This window comes from Lissotriton vulgaris, chromosome 5, assembly GCF_964263255.1.
Source record: "Lissotriton vulgaris chromosome 5, aLisVul1.2, whole genome shotgun sequence".
Taxonomy (NCBI): Eukaryota; Metazoa; Chordata; class Amphibia; order Caudata; family Salamandridae; genus Lissotriton; species Lissotriton vulgaris.
Window position 1 is genome coordinate 59,908,233 of NC_141693.1, and position 22,450 is coordinate 59,930,682.

General features: G+C 48.2%; 1 protein-coding gene across 1 annotated transcript in view; it reads right to left on the reverse strand.

Moving 5' to 3' along the window:
* LOC147710154 (E3 ubiquitin-protein ligase TRIM39-like) overlaps window positions 1-20,117 on the reverse strand; it is a 156,340-nt gene extending 136,223 nt beyond the window's left edge. Inside the window, exons 1-2 of the mRNA XM_086920845.1 lie at window positions 19,619-20,117; window positions 617-712 (exon numbers count right to left, since the gene is read on the reverse strand). Coding sequence (XP_086776971.1) covers window positions 617-712; window positions 19,619-20,032 — 510 coding nt within the window. The 5' untranslated portion in view covers window positions 20,033-20,117. The remainder of the gene's footprint in view (window positions 1-616; window positions 713-19,618) is intronic.
* Window positions 20,118-22,450: the final 2,333 nt, after the last annotated feature.

Below are 22,450 nucleotides of genomic sequence, written 5' to 3' on the forward strand. Positions count from 1 at the left end.
GCATTCACTTATGTAGGTACAAGCTCACAGCCAATAAATCCAGACTAAAGCATACACAACCCTCCAACACACATGCATATAGATAAGGATGTGTATTTGTATACTCTGTGGCTCAAAATGTATATATGAATATGCAGACACACACAAGCAGTAATCCATGCCCAAAAAACAGACGTATATAGGGACACGCAGACATGCATGTACTCCCAAAGATAACTCCAGGTCCATTCATAAATAAACACATACTTAGACACGTATACCTAAGCGTGAACATGCACACACATATATATGCAGACACATATGCTGGTATGTACTCCCAGCCAGATAATGCCACCCCACTGCAGACATACTCTAACACGCACCTTGTGAGTATGCAAGTACTGCCTTAAGGTCAGAGGAGTAAACCTTGATTTTATGTTTTTTTAGGACACGCCCTTGTCTGATTTCAGCACCAATATCCAGGTGCAATGACTCCGGTCAGAATATTTATTTGGTGGGGCCCACGACCCAAACTGTAGTGTGACTCATCTGCCTCTGTGTGTCTTGAACTTTAAGAGGCCACGCAAAGACATGGGCTCAGACTTATACAGACACAGCAATCACTGCAGCCACTCACCCTCAAGGTTTTATATTGTTCCTCTTCCTTGAGTCTGGACTCCAGAAAATATCCCTCCTCTTTCTTCAGAACACGCAGCCACTCTTGAAGTTTCACCTGTAGGGATGAGAGTGCAACAAATAAGTGTAGATATGTAGAGTGTGGTCTTAATTACAAAAGAAATCACTACAGTACCTGCCACACGTGCCCAGACTGTACGTACCAGTCATACATTAGTATTGCTAGCACCAGCACCAAGTATCACAGACAATGATGTCCCTTTTTTGTACCGGTTCTTGCCAAGAAGGATCAGAATCCCTGCTCCATGGAAACAAGCTTCCTCACTGGCACATACTGCGACGTGACATTGTGCACACTTTATGCCTAAAGCATGGAAACAGATAGACTTGACACTAAAGAAGAAAGGTTGTCCCAGAGACATCAAACATTCCAAAACAACACACAACCAAGTGAAAATATCAAAGCTAACAAGTTTTCCAAGTGCAATAACTCTGTATGGATCCCTGACACAGCCACCCTCCAAGTAGTCAACAACACCCTCCACCTCATCGACAAGAATGACCCCTGACCTCCTGGATCTCCCTGCAGCGTTCGACACAGGCGACCAGCTGGCCCTGATCAACGCACAAAAAACACGATGGGATTCTAAGACACTGTCTTGAAATGGTTCACATCCTACCTCACAAACTGTAATTATAATAATTGGTAAGACAACTTGCTTAACATCGCCTTCGAAGTCTTAGCCTGATGACTGCTGGTCCATGCTACCACTAGGATAGCTTTCTATAAGGTTGACTTTACAACCACCATCAATAAGGGTCGATTAGACGGGTGCGAGGTGCCCACTAGAACTAGTGGACATCAAATGCCAGGCTAACTTCTCACCCACATACTTCCTGATTAACTGGTACCAGTTCATGCAAATAAGCTCCACAAGATCACCAACATTCCCCGTCACTTGCGGAGTACCTCAGGGCTCCATCCTTTCTCCCATCATTTTTAACCTCTACAAGGGATCTCTGGGACCCAATCTAGCAGACAACAGCATCAAGATCCATCAGTATGCAGATGATGTCCAACTCTGGGTTGGTCTCGTGGAGTGCCTTGTGTGCGTGGATGAGGAGCTTGAAGGATATCCTATTGTTGACGGGCAGCCAGTGCAGGTTTCTCAGGTGGGGGGTGAAGTGGCCGTTTTGTGGGACATTGAGAATCAGTCGTGCTGAGGGTTTTGGATGTGTTGCAGTCGTTTGATGAGCTTGGTCGGGGCTCCTGCGTAGAGGGCGTTTCCGTAGTCGAGTCTGCTGCGGACGAGGGCTTGGGTGACTGTTCTTCTTGTATCTGTCGGGATCCACCTGTAGATCTTGCGGAGCATGTTGAAGCAGGAGGAGGAGACGGTGTGGACTTGCTTGGTCATGAAGAGCGTTAAGTCTAGCATGATTCCCAGGTTGCGTGCGTGGTCGGTGGGTGTTGGGGCTGCCCCCAGTGCCGTCGGCCACCAGGAGTCGTCCCAGGCTGATGGGTTGGAGCCGAGGATGAGGACCTCAGTTTTGTCCGAGTTCAGCTTCAGTCGGCTGATCTTCATCCAGTCGGCGACGGCCTTAATTCCTTCGTGGAGGTTGGCTTTGGCGGTAATGGGGTCCTTGCTGAGGAAGAGGATCAGTTGAGTGTCGTTGGCGTAGGAGATTATATTGAGGTTGTGCTGTCGGGCGACGTGTGCGAGCGGGGCCATGTAAATGTTGAACAGTGTTGGGCTGAGGGAGGATCCCTGGGGTACACCGCAGATGATCTCGGAGGCTTTGGATTGGAAAGGGGGAGGCGGACGCTCTGGGTTCCTCCGGAGAGGAAGGAAGTGGTCCATTCCAGGGCTTTGTCTTGGATCCCTACGGCGTGGAGGCGTGCGCGTAATATGAGGTGGCAGATGGTGTCAAAGGCGGCGGAGAGGTCCAGGAGGATGAGGGCTGCGGTCTCACCATTGTCCAGCATGGTCCTGATGTCGTCAGTGGCGGCAATGAGGGCGGTTTCGGTGCTGTGGTTGCTGCGGAACCCTGACTGGGAAGGGTCCAGGATTCGGTTTTCTTTGAGGTATCAGGTTAGCTGTCTGTTGACGATCTTGATGACCTTGGCCAGGAATGGGAGCAGAGAGATGGGCCGGAAGTTCTTGAGGTCTCTAGGGTCTGCCTTGGGTTTTTTGAGTAGGGCGTTGATCTTGGCATGTTTACAGCTCTCTGGGAAGGTCGCAGTCTTGAGGGAGAGATTGATGACGTTGCGCAGGTGGGGTGCCATGGAGCTGCTGGCTTTGTTGAAGATGTGGTGCGAGAATGGGTCTGTCGGGGAGCCGGAGTGGACTGTACTCATGGTATTGATGGTGTCATGGATGCTCACGCTGGCCCAGGCTAGCAGGGGGTTGTGGTCGATGGTGTGCGGATAGTCTGTTGTGTTGCTGTCTGGTGGGGATGTCTGGGTTATGAAGCTGTGGTGAATGTCTGCTATCTTGCGGTGGAAAAAAGTGGCGAGGGAGTCGCACAGGGCTTGCGACGGCGGGATGTCGTTGGTTTTGGAGCTGGGGTAGGAGAGTTCTTTCACGATGTTGAAGAGCTCCTTGCTGTTGTGTGTGTTGATGTCGAGGCGTTCTTTGAAGGAGGTCCTCTTGGCAGTCCCGATAAGGTGATGGTGGTTGCGGATGGTGTCTTTGTGGGCTGCGTGGCTGTCCGGAGTCTGTTCGCTGTGCCATTTCTTCTCTAGTTTCCGGCAGGCTCGCTTGGAGGCTAGGAGTTCTGGTGTGAACCGGCTGGCCCTTTTGCTGGTGTCTCTGTGGGGGGGTTTCTTCAGCGGGGCGAGGGTGTTGGCGCAGTCGTCGATCCAGCGTGTGAGGCTGTGGGCAGCATCGTCGGTGTTGGAGGGTTTGGTGGGTGGGCTGAGAGCGAGGTTTGGGTTTGCGTGTAGTTGGTCTTCGGTGATTTTTCTCCAGTAGCGGCGAGGGATCTGTTGGCTGCGGTGGTGTGTGGTAGGTTCCTGGAAGGAGAAGTGGATGCAGCGGTGGTCGGTCCAGAGGAGTTCGTGGTGTGGCTGAAGGAGACGTGGGGACTAGCGGAGAAGATGGGTTCAAGCGTGTGGCCAGCTGAGTGGGTAGGGGCTGTGATGAGTTGCCTCGGTCCGAGGTTGGCGAGGTTATCGATCAGGGTTGTCGAGTTGTCATTGTTGTTCTCAAGGTGAAAGTTCAGGTCTCCGAGGAGAATGTAGTTGGTGGAGGTCAGGGCGTGCGTGCTGATAAAGTCGGCGATGGAGTCGCTGAACTGGGGTCAGGGGGTCTGTAGACGAGGGTGCCTCTGAGGGTGGAGTTGGGGTCTGTGTGGATCTAGAAATGCATGTGTTCGGCGGTGCTGAGAGTGTCCTCGGTGCTGGACGAGACCCTGATGCTGTTATTGTTCACGACAGCGATTCCTCCTCCGACTCCGTTGGTGTGGTCTCTGCGGGTGACCTTGTAGCCGTCTGGGATGGCTATGGCAATGTAAGGTGTGAAGGAGTCGTTCATCCACATCTCTGTCAGGAAGACGACGTCCGGGGATGATGTGTCGAGCAGGTCCCAGAGCTCGACTGTGTGTTTGCGTGCAGAGCGGGTTTTCAGTAGGATGCATTGGAGGTGGTTGAGGTCTTTCTTGGCGGGTTGTTTGGCTGCTCTGAGGCTGGGGTAGCTGCAGTTCCGGCAGGTGAATGGGCGGTGCGTGCGTTTCGGGGCGGCCTTGAAGCAGGTGTGGATCCGTCCAGGGTTGAGAACATGGAGTGTGCTGGCATCGTAGTGGTGGTGGTCATCTTGGCGGGGACCAGGGGTTTTGGCACTGAGCGCGGTCCGGGCACAGATGGGCTTGCCTTAGGCCGTGCAGTGGCTGCCATATATGGGGATGTGGGAGGGAGGAGCAGCTGGGAGGCAGGGGCAGCGAATGGGCAGTGAGGGGGGCGGGGACGCAGCAGCGGGAATGGGAGCGGCGAGGGCACCAAGGCAGCCGGGCACAATCAGGGGCAGCGAGGGGGAACGGAAGGCAAGAAAACAAGCACAATCAGTGGAGCAGAAGGCAAGAAAACCAGCACAAACAGGGGAGCAGAAGGCAAGAAAACATGCACAATTAGTGAACAGGAGGCAAGAAAACTGGCACAAATCAGGGGCAGCGAGGGGGAGCAGAAGGCACGAAAAACGAGTACAAATCATAGGAACAGAAGGCAAGAAAATGAGCACAATCAGGGAACAGAGTGCAAGAGAACAGGCACAGATAAGAATGCAGTATGCAACAACAAGGGAACCCAATCGGTTATCCGGGGACCGTGGGTAGCTATAGTCTAGAAACAACAGTGGTCCCCAAGAGTATATAAATTCAAAATCTGATAAATAATAGTCCACAATGGGAACTATATTGGCCACTGTCCAGCCGGACAGGGTAGTTTATTTTTTACAATGAGACAAATACTGGGGTGTGGAAGGGCACAGTCCTGTACCGTTTCCAGGAACAAACAGGGGGAGTTTTTTAGGCAAGAAGGAGCATAATTGGCCACTTATAATTCAGTAGACATTGAAAGTAGTGCCAATAAAAGTGCTAGACACAGCATAAATCAGACATAATAGTAGGGCTGTGAAAACACTAAAAACAAGTCGACGTTTCGATCCCATATGCTCAATGTTGCGGGACCATCATCAGGACTAACAATACATACATTTGCTTGCCTGGTATAAAAAGTTAACCACACAACCGCCCATATGGGTCGGGGAGTTTTCAGGGATTTTAATAAATGGGTCCTCGTTTTGATATTGATATTCGCCTGTATGGTACAGGTCGTACCGTTATGTCCACCTCATTTCCGTTAGGGCAAAATTATCTTACGGAGGGGATCGGCCTGATAGGTCCGGTTATACTCAAAACGAGTCAGTGGGAGGCGATGCCTCCGTGGTGTCTGTGGTCCCTGGGTGCTCTGCCGAGTCGCAGTCACTGTCACTGCGACTCGGCAGAGCACCCAGGGACCACAGACACCACGGAGGCATCGCCTCCCACTGACTCGTTTTGAGTATAACCGGACCTATCAGGCCGATCCCCTCCGTAAGATGATTTTGCCCTAACGGAAATGAGGTGGACATAACGGTACGACCTGTACCATACAGGCGAATATCAATATCAAAACGAGGACCCATTTATTAAAATCCCTGAAAACTCCCCGACCCATATGGGCGGTTGTGTGGTTAACTTTTTATACCAGGCAAGCAAATGTATGTATTGTTAGTCCTGATGATGGTCCCGCAACATTGAGCATATGGGATCGAAACGTCGACTTGTTTTTAGTGTTTTCACACCCCCCTATTATTATGTCTGATTTATGCTGTGTCTAGCACTTTTATTGGCACTACTTTCAATGTCTACTGAATTATAAGTGGCCAATTATGCTCCTTCTTGCCTAAAAAACTCCCCCTGTTTGTTCCTGGAAACGGTACAGGACTGTGCCCTTCCACACCCCAGTATTTGTCTCATTGTAAAAAATAAACTACCCAGTCCGGCTGGACAGTGGCCAATATAGTTCCCATTGTGGACTATTATTTATCAGATTTTGAATTTATATACTCTTGGGGACCACTGTTGTTTCTAGACAGATAAGAATGCAGGCACAGGGGGTAGACAGGCAACAGCGGTCACAGACACCAAAAGACAGTATTGACAGTATTGGCAGTACAGACAGACAGCGACAGGGATACAAACCTAAGGCCTACCACTGGCCACCAGGGATGAGGCACCGGTGGTAGCCTGCGGGTGGAGGAAGGCCTCAACTTCTACAGCAGCGGCAGCTGGGGCAGGGTCAGGACACACCCTGTGTGGTGGGGGAGCGACCTACCAGCAAGGTCAAGGCTCATCCTGAGAGGGCCCCCCCCCCAAGCCAGCGAGCTTCTTTCAGCCAAAGCTACAGGAGATCTTCACTCTGTGCCCAGTGATGATGGAAGTCTAACGCCTGGACCCTGCACGTGCCTTTGTGTCTGATGAACCCTGCACTGCTGGGGAGTCATCTGCACTGAAGCCCTTGTGACCCTGTGCGCATCACAATGCATTGCTGCAGCTCTTCTGCTGTGTCCCTGCTCCTGTGAGCCCGTGTGCCACACCCTGCATTGTCTCATCAAGTTTTCTGACACCGACACCTCACACTGCAGTGCTACATGGAACCCTTTGAGTCTAGTGTAAGGTCCCAACACACCCACACACATGCCTTCTGATCCTCTGCAGCCGCCTCTGTGGCTCACAGTATACCGCCCATGGTCCCAGCGCTCTGACAGACACACTGTGTGCTCTTTTGCTAGGGTGGCCAACCAACCAACCGTCCGTAAATTTCACGGACCGTCCGTAATTAGGACCTCACGTCCGCGAGGTTCCCTTATACGGACGCCCTTTGTCCGTAATTTTGCCCATTGCAGGGAACAGCCCTGCTCCCTATCAGAGGCCTCAGCTCCTTGATGGGGCGCCTCTCACTCCTCCTTGGGGCACAGGGGCAGCCCCACCCGCCCATTGTCATTCTGTATGCTGCTGATTGCCACATACAGAATGACAATGGGAGTGTCTGGGCTGCAAAGCATGTGGTGACCGGCCTCCTACAACCTCCGTCCAGGGCAGGGCATTCTGTCAGACAGAAGACTGTCTGAGGGGTGTGTGTGTGTGTGTGTGTGGGGGGGGGGGGGGGGGGAGGGGGGGGGGGGTTTAAGTTGTTTCATGGCGTTTCCATAAGAATGTTGTTTTCACTCAGGCGGCTTGTCAGGCTGCCAACTAGTTTGTAAAGATTAGAGTGGTAAATCGGAGAGTTAGTTTGGATTGTGTTGTAGGCAGGAGCTCGCAATTTCAATTGTATTCTAGGCTAAAGACAATGTAACTATACGAGTCTTGCAGTAATATTACTCAATTTAATTGAAAATGGGATAAGTGGAGTGTAAAGCAGTTTAGAGGGCGGGGTGGGGGAGTTTGGATTGGGTGATGCCCAATAGAGTGCCCCCTTAATTATCTAAATGCACACATTGCTGAATAAACTTGTAATCATTATTGGCATCTTGGGTTTAATCCTCTGCAGTGAACGCATCTAATCCAGCGGTTCCTGCACTTGTTCTCACCTCTAGAAAAACGACAGATGCTGATGTGACTCAAAGGAATGATGATTTTTTATCAATTTTGCTAAGACCAAGTATATGTTGTATAACATGAAACACCCGAATTGTCCCCTGGACGGAATAGCTCTCGATCGAGTTTCTACATTTGAGTACCTGGGGGTCACCTTAAATGACAGAATGGACTGGGGTTCACAGACTGCTAAAGCTAATCTGAAGCTAGCCCAGTCCTCGGGTGGTATCCTAAAAGTCTTTAATGAATCTTCCCTCAAATTGATGGGACCGCCCGTAGAAACATATAAAGCTCAGGCTAGAGGCGGTGCGCTTTACGGTGCGGAATTATGGGGACATGTAAGTGTGGCCCCCCTCTCCCTCACCGAGAATAGTTTCATGAGGCGTCTTTTGAGACTTCCCCGGAGTACCCCCCTAAGGCTGGACATAGGTCTGGTGCCTATACAGGATGTCGTCTCGAATCGGCCGTTGTTATACTGGAGACGGCTTTGGGCTACCCCGGAACTTGAGAGTTATAGGGAGGATTTGCGGGATTTGCTAGCTAGAAGGGGCGTGGGGAGGATCCCATGGCTAAAGTACATCAAGCACCTCTCTCAGGCCCTGGGTAGGGGAGATCTGTGGTCTTTACCAGAGGAGGCTTGTGCCCTACTCCCTAGAAAAACTTTGAGTTTGGCCCTGAAAGAGCATGGCATGGCTATCTTACTATCAAACTCTTCTTTGGGTAGGCTCACTAACACCTTCTTAGAGACCAAGGTCCATCCTAATTTTGAGAGATTCTTGGATGATATTCAGCCCCCCCTGGCCAAGAAACTATACGTCCAGTTCAGGCATGGCTCACTTCCCCTAAGGGAAGTCACTGATAAGTGGTCAAAAGTCCCTGCCCCTGTGAGCACTTGCCCGGGTAGCAGAGAGACAGATCCACACGTTCTGCTCTTTTGCCCCTCGTATTCCCGGGCTAGAGCTAAATGGATAATTCAATTTTGCAAGTCCAGGGGCATAAGGGACTTTAGAGAGACTTTTAGAATCCTCAAAACTGATACCACTTTTTTGACAGTATATGTAACAGCAAAATGTCTTCTGTCCATGTGGTTTACAAGGTGTGCAACACTAAAGGAAAATAAAAAAACATTGCAGGGGAGGTCCCCCCTTTATTAAAGTTACTAGGCGTTCCAGTATGGAACCCTTGCTGTTTCTGAGGGATACCCACGCTTGTATATTTTCCCTTTTTTATCTCATTCAAGAACGTTGTGTTTTGAGGTCTTTTTAAATATTTATATGGATATAATATTGATGTATGTGTAAATGTATAAATATGTCTTTTTATGGTTTGTAACCAATAATAAAAGCTTTTTGAATGACTGATTTTTTAATCGTTCAAATGTCTAGAAACTGCCATGTGATATGTGTTTTTGGCCCTTCAACAATAGATTTTACCATGATAAAGTTTCTGTAAGGTACAAAACGTGTTAGCAAGGCTGATTCCTGTTTTTTTTTTTTATTTAATACATTGAGTCTATCGACTAAAACATTCAACTATTGAATGAAGATTAGTTTCGCCATAATTTGTGAATCCAAAGAGAGTTATTCATTATCTCTTCCCTCTTAACATTTCACTGAATGCACATTGTGAAGTTTTGAGTATGCCACCCTACTAGAATAGTTTAATCTGAGCCAACCAGGTTTGAATGTTTACAAGTACAGAATGGAGCCAGGTCAAGCAGTGATGAGGGCTTTGCTGTGTATTTAGGTCGCTCTTGAAATCGTCTAGAGCCCTGGAACATGTCCATGTATTGACCAGTTATGCTACCAGCCTTTGCACCCTTCTACCATTTGTGGTGCACTGTAATTCTTTAGAATCGCAGTATCCTTTCCATACAGTTGTGGACTTTTGACTGATGCGTTGTGTTAGTAAAGCTTTGTTTGTCCAGTCTCTTGTGTAATTATTTATTCATATTGGTTATTGTGAAAAATAAAATGTAAGACGGGGCCTTTATCGTGCGTTGTGTGCATGGTTGCACGTGCCAGAGTATACGTTTATTTAATTTCACTGGGGTCAAAGGCTTCCCACTTAAAGCCCTGGAAACAAAACCATGTCAGTCACCTCATGGCCTGGCACTGTGCATCATGCATGACTCATGACTCAGATTGCCTATGGTCAAGGGCATAATTAACCCTTCCCCGTCTCACCCCTTGCTTTAGGAACTGGAGCAAGGGTGACCTTGATGGGACTCTTCTGTCTCCAACTCAGCAGACAAAGGCTCAGTTCATAATTAAAATGAGAGGTGGGTGTGTGGAAATTCACAAAATTGATGTACATAAGCGGCGTTCATTTGTCTTTTCCCATTCCCCTCCCTGTACACACCACGAAGAGTGTGAGACGATGACCGCATCACTCCGCCAGTAAAGGCCCATGCCCGCATGTACCTGACAGCCATTTTAGGCACCATGGCCTCTTTGCCTGCTCATTGAAATCCCCGGCTTCCCTCCTGCGCGCATTTGAACACACCCCCCCCCCACTCTTAAATGACCCTCTCCCTCCGCGCACCCTGGCTGCCCCCTCCCTCACATGCACAGGTCCGCATGACCCTGTCCTTGGGAGTCACGGCCGCGCCTGACCAACACCTCCTTTCCTTTCATGAATAACCCCTCTGTTGGTAAACCATCCCTCCGCGATTGACTGTCCACACAGGTCCGAAGCCATCGCCCAAGCCGGGGGATACAGTTTACTGCCCCTTATTGTATGGAGTCACTCCTCTTCAAAGGACCCACTATTGATCCTGGCCTCCCCGCCCCCTGGGGCACGATCAGGCGCACACATCCTAAGAATCGGCGGAACACTCAGCTGCGTGATTGCCCCCTCCTCTTATCAGCAGGTTAAGGGCCTCTATTGTGGACATATGTGGGGTGGGATTGACACAAGGATTACGGGGATGTCTTTTTCCTTGTTTCACAATGTCGTTATTGTAATAAGGAATGTTTTGTAAGGTATAAAAGGCGATGTTTCAGAGAACTTGTTAGAGCACCTCCCGAAAGACACTGTGTTTCGTGTCCGAAATGACAGGCTCTCCTCATGAGAAATAAAACTCTGTTCTTGTGATTCCTGCTTCCAGCGCCCGTCTCTTTATTTGGTAACTAATCAGAATGGGAACTAAGAGGCAACTTGCGCCAGCAGCCCGGGCATCGATAGTAATATGGGCTCACTTTCCACAATTGGCGTCCCAACGCGGGGTCCATCAGTGACATACGGTCCAGTAAGAGAGATCCAGACGATGAGGTGAACATCTAAATGATTGGAGTATACCTGCCTTGAGAGGGCCCTCGTCCGGCTGCCGATTGAATGAACTTCACCGATTCTGAACGGACCTCTCTCGAGTGACCTATTGTCCTGACTGGAATCCCACAGGAATGCTGCATAGAGTAAGAGAACGATTGGGCGCTGGAGGGGGAAGACGAAGAACTGTCCGCATGGTCCGGTCCGGGTAAGATTAAGTAGGGCGTTTTTCGCCTGATTGGTAGGATGGTTTTATCCATCTGATTGATTGATTGATTGTATTGGAATCGGTATTTAAATACTGATATTGCTGTTGTTGTTCATTTAGCTTTGGTTGCTACTTGAAATATTGGTTCTCTTCTTGAGAACGAGACATTCTCTGTTTGCAAACAGCGGCGAATAGGAACGTTCGTCTCTCTCTGCAGATAGAGAAGGGTAGGTAATGCCCCTTTATGATTCGTCATGCCTACCTTTCTCCCCACTGATTGTTTGATATCGATTAAATATCGATTATTGCTCTTTGAGATCTTCCCTGTCCACAAACAGAGACGAATAGGAATATTCTGTCTCCCTTTGCAGATAGCGATGGGCAGGTAATGCAGACGTTTGTCCCCGTTGTAATCCGTCATGCCTGTTTTTTCTCCCCACTGATTGATTGATTGACTGGACATTGTTGTCCAAGGAATTGTTTGTTTGAGGTATTTTCTGTTTGCAAATAACGTGGAATAGAAATATTCTGTCTAGTCTTTGCAAGTAGTAAAGGGTAGGTTATGCCCCTTTATGATTCGTCAGGCCTACCCACTCCCCACTGATTGACTATTTATTGGAGGTAGACCATCTGGTCCGTCCAGATGGATACCCTAATGAAGGGACATGTGCTCCCCACTCATTGGAGGTGATCATCCGGTCCGTCCAGGCACCTTAATGAAAGAACACATGCCCCCCCACTGATTAATAATCTAGTTCCACCCGGACCATTTATTGGAGGTAACTCATCTGGTCCATCCAGGAGTACCCCTAATGAAAGGACATATAAAAATATGAAGTGATCACCGTACCCTGTTAACAGAAACTTTAGCTTGAAACACGCTAAGGAAAGGAGGGAAAAATAAAAGAAATCGGGCTAAGTCAGTAACCCCCTGATGAGCTTTCGACTTCACTAAAAATAAGAAACATTAGAAATAGTTCGTAAAAAGAAATATAAAATGGCGAAAGCTTGACGGCAAGACAGCCACGAGGTAGCTAGGCTCCACCGCCTATTCCTGCTCCAAACATGTCTGCCTCATTGCCCACAACGCCCAAATAACGGTAACATGAAATAGATACAAATCAATAAACACCTACCCCCATTCCGGAAGCTCCCGAAGTGCAACAGGTCCGCGGTTACGCCCATCCGGAAGGCGAGGCCTCAGCGCGTGCAGAGCAGGGCCTGGCTGGCCGCCATCGGAAGGGGAGGCTGTAGGGCGGACGGCCCGAAAATCGTAATGGTCTCCCCTTTTCCCCTCTTCTGCTGCCCTGCAGGCCACGGGGGGGAGGGGGGCGATGTCTTGCCTCTGCCTCCGAACCCCCCCCCCTCTCTTGCGTGATCCGGCCATCATCGAAGACCGAAGCCAAGGCGAGGTCGGCAGCGCTTGTTCAGCTATAATGGCTGCAACAACACCTCTTTCTTTTCAATTATGCCTTGGACAACTCTGGACAGTTGCAGGTAGTCCCGCCACAGCGGCAACCCTTGAGAGTTGCAGGTAGTCCCGCCACAAAAAGGGGGGGGGGGATGTCTTGCTGCCTCCGACCCCCCCCCCCCATCTTCATCGCCTGGCACGGCCATACCAAAGCGCTGGAGCCGAAGAACGGCGCGGGGTCGCTGGAAGGGGGAGGCGGCGCGAACGAGCCTCCCCCACCTCCCTCCAGGTGGAGGCTTCCAGCGACACCCCAACGCTCCGGCTTGAAGAGGGTCCATATCAAAAAGCAGGTTTTCTTGCCCGGGACGGGCACACGCCCCGTGCCTCCTCAACCTTGAAGATTCTAAAAGAGCCGGGGGGGCCGACCTCTCCACGGGGCGCCCCCCGCCCCCGTCCTCCGATGGAGCCACGAGACGTCGGCGCACTCCTGCCGGCGCCAGCCTCAGTGTGGAAATGACTAAAATCCTGCAAAGATACAGATTTGTTCAGTTCCGGTGGAACACCAGAATGACCCGGTAGGAAAGATAGTTGCCTCCCTCCCCACTTTTGACTGATGGTTCCTATCGCTAGTCTGTTACCCCATTACGAAAAGCTTTTTGAACTGCCAAAAGAGGTTCTGGTCCAACCACGAGTCAGTGGAGGCATTCTAACTATACTGGGACCTGCCTGACCTCGCCCAAAATGGCGCCGATACAAAATGAAACTTTCAAACTCCTTGTTGCGCCCTGATTGCTCAGCCTTGATGCTCCAAGATATGTATGCAGTTTTTGGACAATGAAAGTGGATAAGATGGATATTGAGTATGTGCTTGGAAAAGAAAGCGATATAAGATGGATATTGATTATGTGCTGGGACAGTGAACTGATTTAGGGTGGGTACTAATTATGTTTGGAAGCAATGAACTGGTATAAAACAAGCACTGATTGGGCATTTGGACAATAGATTGATAAACGTTAGGTCTTGAGTAAATAATTGGACAATGAGATGATATTATTGAAAGCTTGATACGCATTATACTCGCCCCTTAAGAAAGTTCGATACGATTTCATTGCACTGCTGCACTTTATGAAATGAATGGCCACCGACTCCGTTCCTCTTATGCACAGTTCCAGTCTGCTTCGTAGCCGGCCCACTGGGTCGTAGGCCCGTACTTGTGCGCCAACATTTTTTAATTAAAGGTTTATTGAAAAAGAAAGTATAATTGTAGCGATTGCATTAATGAGTTTCGAATGTGTTACTACTGTCTCCAACATAAGTAAAAATAAGCAGCCTCATTAAGGTTGAAGGGTAAAAAGGCCCGATACTTAGCAGCTACATTATGTGTCACAGGCAGCCGGGAAAGAGTTTTAGACGCCCTTAAGCGATACCAAAGAAATGCTACTTGACCACCACCTTTGCACATGACCTAAAAGGCCACGATCAAGTGATTCATGTAGATGCGCAGACCATCGATGATTATCTATCTAACAATACTGTTTCCTCTGGGCTTAAACGCCGAGATGGTAGAGAATGAACCCCGTGGAGATAGGTCGAGTATGAGGTAGGTAAAAACATTTTTTCGGATTTATACGCATTGATGTGTTTTGAATGCTGCCCCCACCCCCTTCTTCTCCTCCCTTCTGCAGGTCACGTCAGAACATCGGTTGAAGTATGGAGGAGGGATGATCGAACGACCGACGAAAAGGGAAGGAGGGGATCTGAGCATAGTACTTATGCTAACGAGTTTTGTAAGACATAGACTTAGATATGACTGTTCCTCCTTAGAATATAGCGACTGGGAGGATGGACTGACATAGAAACTTGACGGGTTAGTACTGTATGACGGAATTTGGCTCGAACCAGCACGCCAGATAGTGCACCTATGACGTTTTACTAGATAGGGAAAGGACAAGGAAAAGTTCCGAGGTAAGGGTTACCTAGACACCACCCGTCTGGGAAAGTAGGAATGTTGTTGATGTTCCAAATGTACCACCTCCTTCTCGCACTCTTCTAGATATAGCCAAGCTGTCCGACTGTTCTCCCGATCAATACCCTCCGTTGCCTCAGCCTGAAGAACTTCTCATCAAAAGGAGAAAATTCAAAGTGGTTTAAGATCCAACAATGGGCAATAGCCCGACCAGGTTAATTTCTGACCAGCCGACCGAGGTGTAAGTATTAGCGATCGAGAACGCTCGCAAAGATAGCAAACGAAAGGAAAAGGAGGAAGAGGTAAAAAGAGCTCAGCACGTAGACAAATAGGATACTAAAGATGCGCAGCATGCAGAAAGATCTTTTTTTTTTTTGGCCAATAACTGTTTTATGTTTTGTTGTGAATATTTTTTTTGTATGATGATACGTGTCCTGTCTTCCTTTGTCTGAGTTTGTGTGCATGTACTGTATGGGTTTATGTCTCCCCTCTGTTCGCGTCTCTTTGTTACCTGACCCCTGCTGTTCTGTGTTGTGAGCGCACTAAATGACCTATTCCCGTACACGTCTCTCTTTCTCTCTCTCTCTCTCTCCCTCTCTATCCACCTCTCTCTCTCTCCCTACATGTCATACGTGTACCGAATGGTTCGTTTAGGTTGCGGACGACTCTCACTCTCTATGAGAGTCCCCCTGTTCCATCTTCCTTTCTGTGGTAAAATTGTGCCCCGCTGGCACCAGTCTAATTGGAAACTTATTGAACGCGAAGGTGTTCAGCGAAATTGACAGAAACCAAAACAATTGTAACTTGCCATATTACTACCTCTCCTTTCTGCAAAATGAATGAACTCAAATTGACTAAGAAAGAAAGGACAGGTAAGACGAGTAATGTCCCCTAATCTGGCCTTTTATAGGGGAACTATATGTCAATGGCATCCTATTTTTTAGTTCGTTAGAGATACAAGCGCCAATGTCCAGATTGACCCCCAATGCCCAGATTGCCCCACCCCTTTGCACTCAAGCGCGAATGCCCGAAGCGTCCCCGCCCCACCTGATTGACCCCAGCTGCTGTCCCCGATGTATAACTAATGACCATGACCAACTGTCGCCCCTCGAGAAAAAAAAATGTTAACACTGTCCTTCGATGATTGCACCCGCGCTCTGCTTGAAGGAGTTAGCCAGCTCTAAAGGGAAATGTAAGACTGCTAAGGGTCGGGTTAGAAGGACGAGTATCCCCTGAATGTTGCCAATTTTGGAAGTTTTTGATAAAATACGCAAGTGATAGGAGTCTGACCTCTGTCCATATGTGTCATGAATGAGCGCCGACTGGACTTGATGTAACACAGTTGAAATACCCACATACTTACTTCGTGGTAATAGACTTCTGACTATGACCAATGAGCATAACCCCAGGTGCTAGGATTGCGAGTGGAATTCAAATGTAAACATCTCTTCTCCTGCCAGTTCTCTAAAACTTGTTTTACCCATTCAAAGATATACGATCATCGGAGGAGAAGGGTCGGACGTGGCGCACAGCCTGGCTGCAGATCATGAGACACATGCGACCCCGACCAAAGGTGGAGCCACAGCGCAACAAGATACGGGACGAGGCAGCACTCTCAAACGCGGTAAACGAAAGGATGAAGGGCTGCCCTGAAGCTCTCTGTCCACTAACCCACGTGTGCCTGGAGCCTCCGTCCCCCTTTTCAAGCCCGATTGATGGGCCTGCTTGCTTGTTATCCTTTGCTCCCTTGGTCCCTTTGGTGTGTCCCAGGAAATCTGACCCCACTCCGCTCTCTCTCCCATCGACTATTGAACCACACACCCTCTTTTCCACGTGACTTTTTGCCGAAAGGAAGAACAGCATTTAGGTGGAAATGGGGTTATGCCATGGAAACGTAGGTGCCGAGCATAAGGCGCCACTAAATGGATTGGTTAGGGAACAGGACTGTGGTCTAACAGCAGAGGACTGACCGCACCCTGCAACGCGTAAGGTTAAATCCGAGCTGGACCTATAGCTCCGCCGCCGGTGCTCAACAGCGCCAACGAAAGGACACGGATTAGCGCCTACCAGTGATGGCTCACTGCGAAAAAGACACTGTGACGAAGAGATCTTATGTATTGGACTGAATTCCTCCCTCAACTACTTGGTCAAAAATGTTCATTGGTCACACATTTTTTTTTGAGAAAGTCAGAAGCACTTATGCTATGTAGTACGTTTGGACGTTAGGAACCCAACAAATGCAATTTCCTATGTGCTGCATTCTGCCAATCGCATCTACTGTTCATGTTTATATGCAATATGTTAGTATTGACAAATGCTATTTCATCAACCACACATGTTTATATGTACGCCCATCAATTAGTAAATGAACTTTGTTATGTAAAAAGCGGCGACTGTGGAAATTCACAAAATTGATGTACATAAGCGGCGTTCATTTGTCTTTTCCCATTCCCCTCCCTGTACACACCACGAAGAGCGTGAGACAATGACCGCATCACTCCGCCAGTAAAGGCCCATGCCCGCATGTACCTGACAGCCATTTTAGGCACCATGGCCTCTTTGCCTGCTCATTGAAATCCCCGGCTTCCCTCCTGCGCGCATTTGAACACACCCCCCCCCCACTCTCAAATGACCCTCTCCCTCCGCGCACCCTGGCTGCCCCCTCCCTCACATGCACAGGTCCGCATGACCCTGTCCTTGGGAGTCACGGCCGCGCCTGACCAACACCTCCTTTCCTTTCATGAATAACCCCTCTGTTGGTAAACCCTCCCTCCGCGATTGACTGTCCACACAGGTCCGAAGCCATCGCCCAAGCCGGGGGATACAGTTTACTGCCCCTTATTGTATGGAGTCACTCCTCTTCAAAGGACCCACTATTGATCCTGGCCTCCCCGCCCCCTGGGGCACGATCAGGCGCACACATCCTAAGAATCGGCGGAACACTCAGCTGCGTGATTGCCCCCTCCTCTTATCAGCAGGTTAAGGGCCTCTATTGTGGACATATGTGGGGTGGGATTGACACAAGGATTACGGGGATGTCTTTTTCCTTGTTTCACAATGTCGCTATTGTAATAAGGAATGTTTTGTAAGGTATAAAAGGCGATGTTTCAGAGAACTTGTTAGAGCACCTCCCGAAAGACACTGTGTTTCGTGTCCGAAATGACAGGCTCTCCTCATGAGAAATAAAACTCTGTTCTTGTGATTCCTGCTTCCAGCGCCCGTCTCTTTATTTGGTTACTAATCAGAATGGGAACTAAGAGGCGACTTGCGCCAGCAGCCCGGGCATCGATAGTAATATGGGCTCACTTTCCACAGGTGAGTAAGTGAAGAGATGGGTGGATGGCTGGTTAGATTAGTGAAAGGGTGAATGGATGAATGAGAGGGGGAATGGATGGATATTGAGAGAAAGAATGGATGAATGAGTGCGTGGAAGGATGTATAAGACAAAAGGTAAAAAGATAGATGTTATGGGTGGAAGGGTAGATGGATGGGTAAAAGGGTGGATGGATGAATGAAAGGATGGAGGGATGGGTGAAAGGGTGGATGATGGGCGAGTTAATGGGTGGATGGGCGAGTGAAATGATGGATGGATTGATAAATAGATAAGTGAAAGGATGGACGGATCAGTGAAAGGGCGGATGTAAAGATGGATGAGTGAGTGAAAGGGAGGGTAGATGGACAAAAGGATGGGTAGATGAGTGAAGGAGTGCGAGGGTGGATGGATAACGGATAGGGTCAATGGATGGATTCATGAGTGGATGAGTAGATGGATGGGTGGAAGGAAGATGGATGGGTGGAAGGAAGGATGGCTATGTGAAAGGGTCGATGGAGAGAGAAAGGGAGGATGGATGGATGACTGAAAGGGTGAATGGGTGGAAGGATGAGTGACTGGGTGGAAGGATGAGTGACTGGGTGGATGGATGAGTAAGTGAAAGGATGGCTGGATGGGTGAAAGGCCAAACGTCTGGATGGATGAGTGAATGGATGGATGAGTGAAAGGGTGGATCGAGGGATGGATGAGTGAAATGATGGATGGAAAGATACATGGTGGATAGGTGTGCAAATGGTTGAATATGTTTGGATATGGAATGGGCTTAATTAAATACTATTGCGCGACCTACTCTGATGTGTCTGTAAAACGTACCTTTTTTCCTGAATTTTGACCCCCTGTCCTGAATTTTTGTCCTGAATTTTGACCCTTTGTCCTGAATTTTTACACTCACCGTCCTGAATTTGGACCCATGCCAGTTGGTCACCCTATCTTTTGCAGGTTCTTATAAAGCCCTCATGGAGTGGATTCACTTACAACCTCTAAACACCAACAAACATACCTTGTAATTTTCAGCAGCCTTCTGTAAGGACACACAACACCCCTCAATATACATTGTATCCTCTTAAAGACTTAATAAATTAATCCAACTGTGAATCGTGGTCGTCCACAGACAAGCGTTGTGCTCCTCTGCAGCTTCTTCCTCTGTGAACTTAAGAGTGACTCCACTTGTGAATCGTGAACACCCACATACACTCCTTGCACAGACTTCTCTTTGGGGTCCACGGGTGCATTATGATCCATCAACATCTACACACATACTCTGTGCTCTTCAGCAGCCTCCTCTATGGACTCTCGGTGCCTTTTGATTCCCTGAACTCCCACAGACACATCCTGTTCTCTTCTGCAGCCTCCTCAATGGCATACACAGGGAGGGGGACCAGATGACTCCATGCCGCTGGGAAAAACATTTCCATTTCTGTACTTTTGATTTAACATATCAATGCATTCTGGGAGTTGTAGTCTTGGTTCATTTTACTTGACCCTATTGCTTCAACTCACCAGATGAAAATTATATATAAAAGCAAAATCCAGGCATGGAAATGTGATGTCCCGGGGCCACGGAGCCATCTAAAAAATGGTGACTTGTGATCTCTGAACACTCTCACACACAGCTTGTGCTCTCCGGCTGCCCCTTCGTGTGGCTCACCAAGCGACTTTGCGATCCCTGAATGCCCACAGACGTACCTTGTGCTCCTCTGCAGCCTCCTCTATAGGACTTGCTGAGTGAGTTTTATGCTCCTTGGACTCCCGGCAGACCAAGCATATCATCCTCTGATCCTCTGCACAGAACAGCCTCAGTTTCTCTTCGTGTTTCTCACACAGATTCTCCTCCGGGGGCTTCACGGGGGGCAGATGAAGCTGTTTTAACATTTCCACCATGTTCCCCACTAGTCTGTTGGGTCGGAGGTTTTTCCTAGAAGATATTTCCCTGCACTGTGGACAGGGGAAGTTTCCATCTCTTCCCTCCCAGCTCTGGGTGATGCAGGAGCGGCAGAAGTTGTGTCCACAATCGATCATCACCGGATCAGTAAAATATTCCAAACAGATGGAACAAGTGGCCTCTTCCTGGAGGCTCCCGAGCGGAGCTGCCGCCGCCATGATGCAGAAATGCAGGAAGTGAAGGTAAGTTTCAGTTTCCCTCTCTTTGTGGAGTGGGTGTGTCTGTGCGTCTGTCCCTCCCTCCCTGTGTGAGGTGGGTGTGTCTGTGCGTCTGTCCCTCTCTGTGTGCAGTGGGTGTGTCTGTGCGTCTGCCCCTCCCTGTGTGCAGTGGGTGTGTCTGTGCGTCTGTGCCTCTCTGTGTGCAGTGGGTGTGTCTGTGCGTCTGTCCCCCTCTGGCAGCGCTGGGATTTTCGGGTTCATGTTACACTCAGAGCAGTGAACTGACTCCTCGATGCTGCCTGGGCTCTGTCTCGAGGTTTCCCTCCTTTCTCAGCTAAAATACCAGCGATTTGGTTTTATTCCCAGATTCTGTAAGTGCCAGGAGCGGTCTCCTAAATTGGATTTCTATAATTTCTGCGTCTCTTTGTTATAATATTTGTTTTAGAACTGTACTACCTGGAAAATAATTATCAACCATTTCTTCCTGCATTTGCTGTTTCACTTAATGTTCCAAAGGCTGAAATATAACTGCTTTCTCAATCCTTCACCTGTAATAATTCATAATCAGGTCACTGGCATTACGTGCTATCGGAGGAACAATTTCTGCCGCAGGGTTGAGTAAATTATTATTAGGGCTCTCGGTTTTATGGTATTCATTTTTCTGTCATTTCCGTCTGTATTTAACCATATTTATTTTTTGCTAATTTCATCTGTATTTATCCATATTTATTTTGGGTATTGTGGAAAAATTAAGATGGAATTAGTATATTTCTGCATTTATTTAACCGATTAATATGCATTCATGCTTGAATGTCTACCAGGTTTCAGTGCTTTGAACACCGTAAAAGATAAATCAGTGCACTTATATGAAAATGTTCACATTTCACCATCAACCTTGTGCATGTCTAAAGCTGTTAAAGCCTATTTACTAAAATTCCTTTCTTTTTAACCCCCTTATCCATCAATCCACTCAACAATTGACCTGGCAGTCATGGCAGACAGTATTTAGCATTACTCAAAAAGCAACCCAATTTCCGTTTTTATCCACATTTAAAAATAAATACAGACAAGTAAATTAATGTTTTCTGTCTGTATTTATCTGTAAAAATCAGTAAAAACGGAAAACAGGGTGCCTTAATTATTATACTGTAAAATATAGCAAATTATGAGTCATAACAACAATCTCTGACCGTATTATTTCAATATTGTGCACTTTTATCTAACACAATCATTGTCTGAGCAGAGGTTGTATGTCATTAGTGCAGTTAAACACCCCACTGCAACTTTCATCAGACAAGCATTTGCAATGCAATAGGTCTCGCCTTTACACGATTTTAAGCTATTGGCATGGTAATTGACAGGGCCGTTTCTGCCATTAGGCAGGACTAGGCAGCCGCCTAGGGCGGCAAAATGTGGGGGGCGGCAAAAAACATGCAGGCAGCAGCAGGACCACGAGCCTCGGAGCCTGCAAACTGTACATCCGATTCAAGGGTCTGTTCCCCCGCAGACCCAGCTGTGGGGAGGGGGGGGGCAGCTGCAGGGGGCCCCCTCAGCACAGTACTCTGTGGCTGCTCGGAGTTCGTGCTAACTGTTCAGCGTGTGCCATCCATCGACGATGACAGTGATTTCCTAATCAAAGAGGCTCCGTTACAGTGCTTAATTTGCAGATGGCCTGGTAATTATTAAAAACCACGTTCTTCTTCTGTTGATTCCTGGAAGTCCTCATAGGAAGGCCCACCCTGGTTCAGGCACATTGAAGAGCGTGATCATCACGTTAGTGATGTCACCTCACGTCAGCAGATTGCGCCTGCCTTCCGCAAGGAACATGGTTTCATTTCGTTGGAGATAGGCTGAGGGCGGACTTTTCACTGAACTGGGGTAAGGTAGGCTAGAAGTGTGGAGGGCTGCAGGTGAAATGTTTTACAATACCGTACAACGTTCAGAAAAATGTTTTTTTTTACTTTTCTTAACATATTGGTGAAGATATATAATACTGAAACAGAAGCGTTTTACTTGGATACAATTAAGAGACCTATATCAATGACTGCAAGCGGTTAACATATTGTAAACAATCAACAATCATTGTAAGGATTAGTACTAAGCGATCACTAGCATTCATCAAGTCGAAAATATATATTACTTTAGCTCTGCTTTGAATTCATGTAGAGAGGGAGTACATGAGTGTCTGCTGTCAGGAACTTCCAATGGAAAGTCCCAGAAGGAGGAAGGACCAATACTCTGAGGTGACCTAGGGTGGTTTGGGGTTTGCTAGGATATTAATATCGATTGATTGTAGGTTTGATTTGAGTGGGTCTCAAGATAATATATGAGACAGGTAATTTGGAACTGTGGAGCTAGCGCTTACTTCTTTGCAAACAAGTAACAGTAACATGTTTTTTAGCTGGGTTTGTGTTATGC